General features: G+C 41.8%; 1 protein-coding gene across 3 annotated transcripts in view; it reads right to left on the bottom strand.

Annotated features, from left to right (window-relative positions):
* Positions 1–14,170, bottom strand: part of adam19a (ADAM metallopeptidase domain 19a) — a 200,264-nt gene that overhangs the window by 37,177 nt on the left and 148,917 nt on the right. For all 3 annotated transcript variants that reach the window (XM_071478225.1, XM_071478226.1, XM_071478227.1), the window contains 4 exons: positions 9,094–9,159; positions 7,306–7,377; positions 6,781–6,947; positions 4,101–4,185 (listed from right to left, as the gene is read on the bottom strand). In XM_071478225.1, coding sequence (XP_071334326.1) covers positions 4,101–4,185; positions 6,781–6,947; positions 7,306–7,377; positions 9,094–9,159 — 390 coding nt within the window. The remainder of the gene's footprint in view (positions 1–4,100; positions 4,186–6,780; positions 6,948–7,305; positions 7,378–9,093; positions 9,160–14,170) is intronic.

The raw sequence follows: 14,170 nt of genomic DNA, 5'->3' as shown, positions 1-14,170 counted from the left end.
CACAACAAACTAACTAACTGCATAACTGGCAACCAAAGAAAGTCGTGGCATCTTTTTTTAGGATAATTAAATATTTTTTCCTTGTCAAAATAATGTTTTTGTGAACCATCTGCATTAGATTACAGCAGAAATAAATTTGATATCACTCATATGTAAGACACAGTAACTGGTACTGATTTTCAGCAACAGCTGACAAGAATCAAGTCTATAAAACTGGCTGTGAGGCTGTCACACTGATTTCTCAAACACCTGGTTAGTTTCAGATTCAGAAGAGTCTTAAAACTTGGCAAGAAAAAGCAGCCTGGTGTGTTTTTTTTAAATTTGGCTCAGGTGGTTGATTGTGAAAGTGGTGAGTGCATTACTAAGGGAAATATGCATATTCACGATCATGCAAGAGAGAAATGAGAAGACTATCAATTTCACGTCTGTGTACAGACCTGGAGTCAGGACTTTGTTAGCCTAGCTTAGCTTAGACTGGAAGCAGGGGGGAACAGCTAACCTTGCTTTGTCCAAAGTTCAAAAATAAACCTAAGCCTCACTCATCAGCATGTTCTGGGACATTTTTTAAACCCTAGTGCAGAAGGTGCTAATTACAGCTAGCTCAAATTCCTGAAAAACAGTGAGTGGACCTAAATCTAAGAGTGCTGGGTTTGTATTAGTTTCAAGAACATTTATTTTGAATCTTTGAAGTTTGATTGGTCACACAGTCTTTTATTACTAGTTTTAAATTCAGAGGGTACAAAAGAAACATAAATAAAACAGACGTGGCTGAAAGTACAAAAACTGCTTTTTGATTTTCGAACATATAATTTTAAATAACAGACAAAACACCATGAGCAAAAACAATGGGACCCTTTACCTAATATTTTGTGGCGCAAACCTTTCAGGCAATCATTGCAATTACATGCTTTTTGGAGCAAAACACCACCGAGGTGTTTGGAGGAGGAGGCAAAGAAGACGAAGAGGAGTGATAGAAGCTGAGGTAAAATGAGAAAGAATCACAGATGGGTCGGACTGGGACAGAAATTCAGTCCGCCAACATTAAAGCCACTTGGAATCACTGTGGGGTAAAGTTTTCCACTGCCACTTTAAATTCAAAATACATTTCATCAGAATTACACAAATGCAACAACACTGTGCAACAGTGCAACATGATGGCTGCAGCATGACTCTGCAGCTTTTCTATTACTTTAATAGGTCAGGACTGCTGAGGGAATGGTTCATGTTGTGCATCAGCAGGATGCAACTTTATTCAGATTTCCCACTGTGGGAAAGTGCTCTCAGACTTTTGGACCCCACTGTATGTTTTAACATGTTACTAGGTTAGATCATTATTTTCAAAAGTTATGCTGTAATATTATTTAAAATACTTTTATTATTGTATTATCAAAGTCAAGATATCATGAGATTTCTTCAACACAATATTACAGATGATATTATTACAATATTATTTTTTGCATATCTCAGAATTCTTAACATTCTAACTGGGATACTGCATTTATGTGTATGAGCTCTGCTATTATTTAACATTTACATATAAAATGTATTTTGGGATGAATTAAGACCTGCCCACCCTCAGGACCAGGATCCCTGGATAGAAACCTGTCCCTCTGACTCAGCTGGATACTGTATTCTCACACTAACTGTGGTGTCCAAGGCAACGATCGAACCTGTACAGGTATAAAATGAAACTGAATATTAAAGTAACCACTCTGAAGTATCAAATGGAAGAAATTAGACACAGCTGAGCTTTAACTCACTGTGTCATGTGTAGTATGGGCACACAATACACTGAAAACTTCAATGAATGTGTTATGCACACATACATTATTCAGGTTGTGTTTGAATGTATTTTAAATGCAGGGAAAAGTCCAGTGTTGAGTATCAGCAACGGCCTGAAACCTTCAAATTTGGAGGATTTCTCCATCACATTAAATATTCATAACTACTAATGGAACTGTTGGGTTTATAATACTGTGAGGTAATAATGTATGTCTTGATTTCATCCATTTTATCATCACCAAATGTTAGGGACCATCTGATGACGGCATCATGCCAGCCCTGATGCCCGTTAACGTGTTGACATTAGTCTTTCGTCAGACTGTAGTCCTTACCACATGACTACTCAGTAGTCATGGGCTGGACCATTCAAGAACATGCCTGCCCCTCAAATATGGCAGCAACTTAACACCAAATGTATAGCGTGAAGTTCAAGCACATTTATGTCATCTGTCATTTCCTGTACTGTTCAGAGCTCCCTCCCTGCTCTGTGCTGCCAGGTTAACACATCTGAGGACAGCATACCCAACTGAGAAAAAGGGCTTAACCTCCTGAGGAGAAGCTGGAGTATGGTCTCTTCTCACTGTGGAGTTAGGGAGGCCAGCACTTGGAAGGAGTCCAGGGTTAATTCAATGAACATTAACCTTTACCTGGGTATCAGCCAGCTTTTGGCATAATTGAGTGTAAGGCCTAACTGTGTCACATGACATAGAAGGGCTGTACTGTCCTGCTCTGCCTGTTCTCAGGTCAGGGCACAGTTCAACCAGTTGTCTGCATATGGGAGGATCTGGATTCTGTTGGCCTGCATAGGGGCCAGCACTGCCAACATGCACCTCATGAAGACTTGTGGTTCTAGGGTAAGGCCAAATGGGAGCACTTTGAACTTATAGCCCTTGCCGTCAAATCAAACCACAGATAGTGCAGATAGTGCAGGTACCGTCCTTTAAATCTTTGGACAACAACAAATTCTGGTGTGTCACCGCTTGGAACACATCTGCTGTACTTAGCATGTGGTGGGGCAGCCCCTTCAGAAATTAGTTAAGTCCTCATAACTCCAGTGTAGGGTGAAACCCGACCTCTTTTTCTGGGATCAGAAATTAACTGACTGCAATAAGTCTGATCTCACAGAAAACTGGCAGCTGGTGATGGAACTGAAGATTGTACCCTTGGCAGAGTGTGGCCACCACTGAAGGGTCTGTAGTGCAGCTTTCTCAGCAGCTGAGTTGCTCCAACAGCCCCCTCAGGGCTTTCCCCTTCAGGGCTTGCCCCCTGGCTATTCTGGTACCTGGAGGATGATAAACAGACCCCTGACCCTTTTGTATCTGAGGTGTCAGCTGCATAGGAGCCTAGCAGTGGTGGTTGGCCCACTTGTAGGATTGTGAAGTCTGTGGGTATCCAGTAAGGTGAGCTGGCATCCGAGAGCGTCTGGTGCCATCACCACTTGGGTACTGCTGTCTCAGTAGGGGTGTAGGTCCCTGAGGGCTAGCAAACTGCTGTCAAACAGCTCCCCTGGAACTACAGGGGGATTGTGGAGGGACCTCCAGCCTGGCTCTGGAAGTGGGGATTGAGCTAGTCGTATCTGGTGATGAGTCAGGGTAAGCACTGACATTAGCTCCCAAGCCCCCTGGTCATCCGGGTGAACACCTACAGGGATCCGTCACTGAGTCTCTGGACGGAAGCATCCACGCCTGAGGATTGCAGGGTCTAGGACACGGGCTAATATTAGGTGGGAAAGAGAGTTTCCAATATGGCCCATGAAAGCGTGAGCTTATTTACACTAGGTTGTGTGTCATCCCAGGTCACATGTGACTGTTCATATTAAAGACTTGACCTACGCGTCAGTAACATGGATATCATTTACTAGCCTTTCTCTTACCTTATACATGTTGTGATTTAGCGCTATACAAATAAAACTGAAGTGAATTAAATATAAAAACATTTATTAATGCAGCTTTAACCTCCCACCAGTGCAGACTGAACTTCAATCTTTATTCTAAAAACACTTATCCTTTGAGGGTCGTGGACGGGCTGCAGCCAGTCCCATCTGACAGTGGGCAAGAGGTGGAATACCCTCAGTCCATCACAGAGGGGACATTTAGTACACTCCTACAGGCAATTTAGAGTCAGCAATTAACCTAAAATACTCATCTTTGGACTCAAATGTAGACATGATGATCACAATGCTGTATTTTGCAGGCATGTTCTTTATGCACAAAAGGATAGATAATCAATAAAAGATGGATTCAAGCTTGGAGAAAAGACTGAGGGAAAAGAAAAGAGAGCTAAGAGGGGAAAGAGTGGGGAAATGTATTCCTACATACCACGTTGATGCCTCCAGAGTTTTCCAGGCTGCACATCCCCTCCAGCGGTGCCATACCGATAGTCGTCCCCTTGAATATCACACCGCTGTCAAAAACACACACACATAACGAAAATTCTCTTAACCTTAATCTCCACCCAGTTCACTTATGGGCTCCACAGTTAATTCACATTGATTGCAGATGCAACACCAGTGCACAGCGGCCGGCTTGATAAGCCTGTCAGATGAGGGAGAGGGAGTGTGAGGAACCTCAATTCACCATGTGGTCTCTTGGCAGTTGTCATTTAGCTTCCAAAAACAAAATCAAGCCCTGTCTGCTGAATCAAAACAAAATGGACCCTGTGGTATCAGCATAACTAATTATAGAGCAAGAGAGGCCAACAATTTACTGCTTATGGATAAATCTACAAATGTGTGTGTGTCAGTGTGTGTGCGCCGGCAGTCGAGCTGCAGTGCTGCTGCTGCCAGCACGCTGAGCTGTTCAGCCCAATTACAGCCAACTGGAGCGCAAGTTTATGCTTAATATGATCTCTGTTTAACTAATGATTTGTCAATTTACACATGAAATATGAAATCATCTGACCCAAAGCTGGGAGTGTGTATGTCATTAGAGCCACACAGAGGCTCATCGGGGGATGGGAGTGGATGTGGGAGGATGTGGAGTTAATCAGTTTTCTTATTAGTTGAGGTACAAACGATGATTATGAATTCATGTATTAACATCAGGAGGGCAGAGAGTCTGCAGGTTCTCACTGCCAATAACAACCAGAGCAGTTCATTCCACTGATTAGTTCCTGCTGAGGGGAAGATTGAATGGAAGAATGGCTGATCAATACTGATGAAGAATGTTCAAGAATGTTCCCAAACGTATCAGGACAGTGAGATCAGAAGAACACTGAGCTGCTGAGCTGTTTGGATGTTTGCAGTGAATTGTTTTCTCATTAGGTCTCGACACAGTCTTTACCTGTCAGGGTTTAGGACCTTTATCTACTGTGGCACTGAGAGCTCAACACACTGCAACTAAGAAGACACATGAAAATAGGTGAAACACAAAGAAATTCAGAAAACATCTTCATCAATTTAACTACTCATGCGCTGCATAAACTCACAACACAACCAAATACACAAACATGCTGCAAATGGCTGTGACACACTTTTTGTTCGAGTCAGGTGCATCCCTTTTTGGTGTTCCCCTGGAAACAGGTCTGTTATATTGTGAACATTTGCAGCATTATTTGCACCACACATGTGTTGTCAAATTCCTGAACTTGTTGTGTTTTGTTTGTTTGCATGTGCTTTCTTATGTTGCAGTGTGTTGAACCCTCAGGGCCATCATATTTATCCATCACTGACATCCAACATTAGGTGTTCTACATCAAACATGTCACCATCAAAACACAAGAACACTCGTAAAGGATGAGACCAGCTGATCACAACTTGGTCTTACTTTGTTTCAGGTAAAATAATAACAGGTGATAATAATGATAATAATCCACCACACAGCCTGTGAACAGACCTCCAGGTCGGCCAAACTCATGTGGAGGAAACACACAGTTTTCCTGTTTAATGACGGATCATTAGTGACATTTCAGGTGTTTCTTTCAGTTCTACCTCAAAATAAAGAGGTTGCAGTGATGCCTCCATGTTCCCACACCTTGTAATATTTTATTACAATATAAAACTATGTTAGTAATAAATCTGAATGATTATTTATGTAGCTGCTGAAATTCAAACCTGCAGCACCGTTGAAAACCTGATATGTATTTTGATTATTTATTCTTTTTTTTTTTTATTACTGCAGTTCTGTAATAATTTTGCATTAATTGGAGTGGAGAAATTTATAGTCTGCTGAAGTTTTGAAATATCCTGTGTTCTGAGTGGCCCTTGAACCTCTTTTCCTTTGGTTTATTTGGGTAATCAGGTGTCAGTCTATTATTTGGAAATCAGAGCCAATCAGAGATGAGCAATATAAGTTCTCAAGGGGGCAGGACTAAAAAAGAGCGAGGCACAGATGGATGAACAGGTGAAAACCAGAGACACTAAGGTTGTACATTCAGTACATTCCTTGTGTTGCAGCATTTATTCCTGTTTGGTAGCAATGTGAACCATGTGCTATCAATAAGGGCTGTAGTTGGTTAAGAATGATGCGTGGGCGTTGTTAGCTCACAGTAACAGTACAGCTGTACAATCAGCTAACCAGGCTTCCCTGCTCCCTTCACAGTCAGATGCCAAATTCATTGGTTATGGTGAACACATTTTAGCAGCCCCTCAACAAACATCCTCCACTGTGAGGGGATTATCAGATCAGAATTGAGTGGGCAGGCTACACCTGAGTAACTGTTTTGAAATCATCATTAGGTAACCTGACAGAGAGAATGGGACCATGAGCATGAAACAACAGACTTGTCCACAAGCTGATGGTCACATCAGACTGAATGAGACTAAAGCAGCAGAACAACTGTGTGTTTTATAATCTATCAACTCCACTTTTCATGTGTTGGAGGAGACAGAAGTGGTAAAGTCTCTTTAAACCTCATTCACATGCAGGTGTGTAAAGTTGAAAATCAGGTTGCCACTGCCCGTTTCTGTAGCAACGTATCTGCAAATGAAGTGTGACTGAGTGTGGTTAATATCTTCCTGATTACTGGTGTAAATTGTGTGTGCGTGTGTCTCTTGCTCACGTTAACAGCTGCGCGTTGTCATGCTTCTTTCGGGATTTCAGTTTCTGTCTCCACTGCAGGAAGGACCAGAGGGTGGCGTTAGGCTCCTCTGTGACGATGCACTGGTCCCTGTCGGTCCAAACCTCCAGACCAATCAGAGGCACACGGATGTTCAAAGCCCTGTAGAACTGAACGCACAAAACACAAACGTGTTCATGCACATACACACACAGGTTCATCCGCAGTCTTGTCATAAGCTTCTGTAACACAGTCTGGTCACACAAGGCAATTTCTCCTCAGTCTCCCTTTAGGGGCTGATGAAAGACACCATAGATTAAATGATATACAACAGCTGATATTTGTGTACACTTTTCTTTCACTAATCATTTATTTGGAGAATCGAAGACAACAAACTTCAGAGTAAATGAGTAATAGATGACATCAAGATTTGTGATGGCTGTACAACAGTATCGACCAGCTTGTTGAATGGAGCCGTTTATTCTCTGGAGAATTGCAGTCAGCAGCAGGAGAATCTATCAGCCTTACCTTATCCACGTAATTGGCAATTTCCATTATCCTCGTTTTGGTCTTTTCATAGTCCTTATTCTGCCGTTTAAACTGCAGGACAGGGGGGACGAGAGTATTAGTGGCATGAATGAGATCGCAGTCAGAAAAATAAATAAAATGTTAGAGATAATTCTTTCCTAAAGTTCCCTGCTGAAGCTAATGGCCCATGGATTTTTGGCTGAACCGAAATATCTGGGCCAGCTCTATAATCTGCAATGCCCCTGACTGACTGACTGACTGACTGATTATATTTCCAACACTAGTCAGCCAAATGCCAGAGGTGAGTTGGAGTTTCTTATGCAAACAGGTTCTATTAGGGGCTGCTTACAGCCCGCAGTATTGATAACTTTTTTTTTCCAAACAGACTGGATATAAACCTGGTACATGACTGGACCGTGTATGGATGCACACTGGGGACTTACTACTATTTTTTACAGGCATTCCTCAGCATGTGTGCCTTCAGAACTGTTCTTTTCCCTTTTATCTTTGCCCTGTACACCTTGGATTTAAGGTACAATACGGAGATCTGCCACCTACAGAAGTTCTCCAATAACTCTGCAACCGTTGGCTGCACAAGAGGGAGGGTCTGTCAGAGTGACAGAGGGTGGTGGACAGTTTTGTGGACTGGTGTGCAAAATGAAACATCTGGCCCAACATCGGCCTGAGTCTGGCCCATATACTTATACATCTGGGCTGATTCTAGCTGTTGACTGGATAGCCCGGAAGGTTTTCTGTGTGTGCGCCAGAACTGGTCCAGATGTGGAAGTAACATCTGAAAGTCATGCTATATGTGGGCCAGACTTGGGTCAAGGTATATTGAGCCAGAATCATTTTGCTGCCTGGGAGGCTGTGGATGCTTTATCAGTCTTTGGTTGCCATTTTCTATGCTGTGGTCTGCTGAGGCATATCTCCATCACTACTCTGCTGTTAACTACTGTTTATTTACTGTTAACCCATTTTACACTTTGCATTCAGTTAATCTTTGCACATTACAGTTTATTTATTGTTAATCTATTTTTCACATTTTTGCACTTTTGTCCGTACTGTCGCACATTATTATTTGCACATTTTTCTATGCACTTACTCTGCATTCATTATTATTATTATTATTATTATCTTATTTAATTAATATATTAATTAATATATTAATTAAATAATTAATTATGTATTAATGTATTAATATAACATATTTTATTTAATTATTTTAATTGTAACAAAGCTCTTTCATATAATAAAGTTTCTTCTGATTCTGAACACAACACTATAACCCAAGCAGCACTGCTTTACCACTTCTACTATGGTCCATCATCATAATTATACCAATTACAGAAGGAAAAGACCAGACTCTTCATATTGGTCGCCATGTGCCATTACAATGGCATTAATGTAGCAGACAGAACTCTCAATGGACTTTTATCGAGACATAGCATCTCATCACTGCAGCCTAGTGTCTATTTAAAAGCCCTTCCACCTTTAGATTCCACCTAAATATGCTCCCTCATTAAGCAGACAAATCCTTCCGGCTCGTCTCCACATGCTTTTCCCTCACTGTGACTGTTATGTCAGCTCAGAGCTCTCAGAATGAAAGAGCTCCATTAGCTGGAATGAGATAATTGTTTAAGATGTGGACCATGTTTCCATCGTGGTGCGTCATTTGATGGCTGTCTGATGTAATTGGATAAATGTGGCACTCGTGCTCATGCACTATACACAGGAATATTCTGCAGTGAAATGGGTGGAGTAGGTGGAGGGTTAGCGTCAGCTTACCAGTGTGTTGTCAGCCACGATGTACAGCTCCATGTACTTGGTTGTACCCCAGGTGTTTCTTTTAACCTGACAAAGGACAAAGAATGGTGAGAACATGGTTACCAATGTGGCATCAGTTGGTAATGATCTGCTACACAATGCTATGCTATAAACTACATACAACTATATACTGCATATAGGGCAGCCTTTCTCAAAGAGTGGTCTGAGGAGCACCAGTGGTTCGCAAGTGACCCCTTAAAGTTCTCAAGTAAATTTGTTAAAATGTCATGTTTTAAATTTAGTGTTTCTCAAACTGTCTGCAAGTGACCACAAAGCCAAAGTGAGTAGTGTATATGTTTTGTTTTCAATATACATCAACCCATACGTAAATTGAAACATTACTATTTGAATTTGCTGTTTTACAGTGTTGTTGGAACAAGAAATGCAAGATTGAAAGGAAATGTGGATGAAGCTAATGGTTAGCCTGCCCTGGGGATGGAGGCTACTAACTATCAAACACAGACAATGGACAAGATCATGAACCAGTGGCGTCAGGCTGAGTCAGTGTTAAGTTTTACTAGTAATGTAGACACCAATATAGTAGTATAGATAAACACAATGTGCTTAAGCAAATAAGACAAGCAACATTTCTTTTGTGTTTCTTTATCTTTTTTATAGTCATTAAACATTCACAGTGCTAGTGCAAAATGCAGTGAACCCTTGGATTTAATAACTGGTTGAACCTCAAAAACCTCAAACCAGCTCTTCCATTAGCTGCTGAGCAGACCTGCATGAATGTTAACACAATTTACTCTGTTTCAATTGAACTATTTCTATTGTAGGTATTTGAGAAAGTTGGGAACAGAATATAAACATGAACTTTCAGAGCTGATGCAGATACAAAGACACTGGGGCTATTTAAAGACTGTAAAATAAAAGAAGAGATAGCTCTACATGTCAGTAGAATCATAGAGGTAAAACCAAAGAAACCAGTATTGATTGTGTGACCTAAGAAAACAGGTTGATAGCCTGTAATTAAACAATCCAAAAGTAATACATAAAAAGGTGAAAAGCCTAATACTGTATGTATGAGTAGCCTCCCAGCCATTCATACTGCTGTGTTTACAAATCTTTATGACTCCTTATATCCCTACATCCTTAAGTCTCCACCTTCCTAATACTTGATTACAGCCATTAGGGAAAGGCTCTGCTGTAATTAAATCTCATTTATTTACATATGTGGTGTCATGAGGACAAACCCGCTTTTACAGATTCCAATATAATTCTCAGGATCTGCCAAATGGCCTTTTCACCTCTCACAATAAAAGTGTCAGAATTAACATTGGTAAGACTAGAAACCAATCATTTGAAAGCCAGAGAGGCTGGTGTTTGGAGAGGATAATAAAATTAACAGCAGGATCAGAAACCACTTTGCGACTCTCACCCTGGCTGTGGACCCCAGGACAAAATGCTCATGGAGCAGAGGCTCGACAAACTGAAATATACAGTGCATCGGGAAAGTATTCACAGCGCTTCACTTTTTCCACATTTTGTTATGTTACATGACAGCGTGAAAAAAGTTTGCTTGAAACTTTTGCAAATTTATTAAAAATTAAAATATAACAGGTGCATAAGTATTTACAGCCTTTGCTCAATACTTTGTTGAAGCACCTTTGGCAGCAATTACAGCCTCAAGTCTTTCTGAGTATGATGCTACAAGCTTGGCACACCTATTTTTGGGCAGTTTCTCCCATTTTCAGATCTCTCCAGAGATGTTCAATCAGGTTCAAGTCTGGGCTCTGGCTGGGCCACTCAAGGACATTCACAGAGTTGTCCCGAAGCCACTCCTTTGTTATCTTGGCTGTGTGCTTAGGGTCGTTGTCCTGTTGGAAGATGAACCTTCTCCCAGTCCGAGGTCCAGAGCGCTCTGGAGCTGGTTATCATCAAGGATGTCTCTGTACATTGCTGCATTCATCTTTCCCTCGACCCTGACTAGTCTCCCAGTTGCTGCTGCCAAAAAACATCCCCACAGCATGATGCTGCCACCACCATGCCTCACTGTAGGGATGGTATTGGCCAGGTGATGAGTGGTGCCTGGTTTCCTCCAGACATGACGCTTGGCATTCAGGCCAAAGAGTTCAATCTTCGTTTCATCAGACCAGAGAATTTTGTTTCTTATGGTCTGAGAGTCCTTCAGGTGCCTTTTGGCAAACTCCAGACGGGCTGTCCTGTGCTTTTTACTGAGGAGTGGCTTCTGTCAGGCCACTATACCATACAGGCCTGATTGGTGGAGTGCTGCAGAAATGGTTGTCCTTCTGGAAGGTTCTCCTCTCTCCACAGAGCAACGCTGGAGCACTGTCAGAGTGACCACCGGGTTCTTGGTCACCTCCCTGACTAAGGCCCTTCTGCCCTGATCGCTCAGATCGGCCAGGCGGCCAGCTCTAGGAAGAGTCCTGGTGGTTCCAAACTTCTTCCGTTTACGGATGATGGAGGCCACTGTGCTCATTAGGACCTTCAATGCTGCAGAAATTTTTCTGTACCTTCCCCTGATCTGTGCCTCGATACAATCCTGTCTCTGAGGTCTACAGACAATTCCTTGGACTTCATGGCTCGGTTTGTGCTCTGACCTGCACTGTCAACTATGGGACCTTATATAGACAGGTGTGTGCCTTTCCAAATCACGTCCAATCAACTGAATTTACCACAGGTGGACTCCAATCAAGTTGTAGAAACATCTGAAGGATGATCAGTGGAAACAGGATGCACCTGAGCTCAATTTTGAGTGTCATGGCAAAGGCTGTGAATACTTATGTATATGTGTTTTTTTTATATATATATTTGCAAAAATTTCAAGCAAACTTTTTTCACTTTGTCATTATGGGATATTGTGTGTAGAATTTTGAGGTAAAAAATGAATTTAATCCATTTTGGAATAAGGCTGTAATATAACAAAATGTGGAAAAAGTGAAGCACTGTGAATACTTTCCGGATGCACTGTACTTCACAAGAAAATCATCAGCCATGAAACACGATGATCTGCAGTCTCTCTGTGTGCTGTGTTCGCACAAGTCACTTTTAGGGACATTATGTACACCTGCATTAAAATGCAGACTAACCCTAACCCTAACCATAACTAAAAAAACTACTTGCCTAACCCTAACGCTCTGACCACCAGACACCTATAGACACACTGTAGATTATCTCCTCCAGAATTCTCCATCATTCTTTTGTCTTTCCTCTTTTTACTTAGGCCAGAATTCAAAACCTATAAAAACAGACACAATGAAAAACATGTTGACATGTCATCTGCCCCTCACTTAACCTTAACCTAAGCCTAACTTTAACCACTGACCAAAAAATTAGATTTTTCCCAATTGGGGACAAGAATTTCATCTCTACAAGATTTTTGTTTGATTTGATACTATTGCTATCCTTCTCTGAGAAGCACATTGGCAGAACCAAAAACTCTGGTTCCCCTGTGGTAATATGGGATTAGAGATACGGTACATTGCCCAAATCCAAAGACCAAAAATGCCTTCACTAAAACATAAATGCCACTGATCAGGGGGGGTCCATATACATCTACTAATGAGGACTAGCTGTTAGATCCCTGTTGGAGTCTGATACAGTCAAAAATAAAGCATGTTAATCACACCATGCCTACCTAACCCACCTGAATATAAACCCAAACTTGGCATCTAATGTTGTAATTTGATGAGTTTATTGATTAATTATTTTTACTTTTTTATGGCAAGTATTACAGTTGTACGATTATACTGTTACACTCTTAATATGGTAACAAAAAATTGCAGCTTGCAAGAAAGCAGTGTTGAGCGTATGACACAAACCAGTTAGACAGAAAGACATACCCTCAGCATAACTGGGGGGTTGGGCATGACAGATGTAGAGGGTTTTGTCCAAACATTGAAAACACTGGCAGGAAACTATGCTCTATGTATCAGAACCAGCTAACACTTGCACAGTGAGGGTGGTGTGCGTCTCCTCACTGAGTCTCCAAGCAACACTGAAACGCCTCTCTGACGGGCTACTTGTTGCTGGGATCGCCAGCAGACCCCTGGAAACCGGCACTGCTCCACCTGACATCTCCTGCCAGACCCTGGGAAGGGACTGGGAGTCAGTTGTCTTTGTAGGCTCATTCATATATCTTAGCACCACTTGGTGGCCACATGACTCCTTAATAATGTCACCACTGTTCTCCTCTCTTTCCTCCTTCACCCGGACAGTACTTCTGTTGTTGTGCACTTCTGTAATCAATGGGGGCGGATCTTTTGAGGAAAATTAGAGATTGTTAAAGAACAAAGTTTGCATTATAATTCTTTGTCTAGTGTAAAATCTATTTGTCCTAATATTGATGGAGGTAATGCAAAACTTGTTGGAAATGCATGTGTGTTCACTGTACACCTCTCCACAAGTGAGGGAGAAGATTTTGTAATTAAATTAGAATTTTTCTGTGAGTGCTCTGTCTGGGCTTAGTGCTAGTGCTATGAATTACCCTGTTGAGCAATGACTCTCTCCTGTATCCCTGGTCTTTCTGTGATTGCTGCCAGAGTGCTGATAACCTCATCATACTCCTCAGTGTTGAGAGTTTTCCTTAAGAAACACCTCAGGCTTGGAAAGAGAGCTGTGGCTATCTGGATATTGAATTTGAGCTCTAGCTCAATTTTGCTCTAGCTTCCCTTTCAGCTGGGAGGAAAAAAAATAGATGATATATGCTACATTATTACTGGATAGGGCCCAGCTGCTGTAAGCTATCTGACTGACCACCAACAGAACAATTCAAATCTGCACTCTATTATACTTCATCTTTCACAGCCACACTGTCTCCATCCTGAAGCAACAAAACCCTCAGCAGGGCTGCCTGGTCCAGGAGGAGGAGGAGGGTGACAGTAGGTGTCTGATCAGTGGAGAGATGCCAGGTAGCTTTGTCAAAGGGTTCCAGGAGGTGGATTATGTCTTCAGGAAGGTCATGATCTCTAGAACAGAGCTCATTTCAGCAGCAGCTCTTACAGCCTGAAGTCTGTTCTTCTACCTCACCTCCACTGCTCTGCTTCAGTAACCTGTTACTGTGCCTTTTGTA

Source organism: Trachinotus anak, unplaced genomic scaffold (assembly GCF_046630095.1).
Source record: "Trachinotus anak isolate AG129_WGS33_773 ecotype Australia unplaced genomic scaffold, CSIRO_AGI_Tana_v1 ptg000005l, whole genome shotgun sequence".
Lineage (NCBI taxonomy): Eukaryota > Metazoa > Chordata > Actinopteri > Carangiformes > Carangidae > Trachinotus > Trachinotus anak.
Note: the sequence above shows the minus strand (reverse complement) of the source record. Positions and strands in the feature narration are given on the sequence as shown.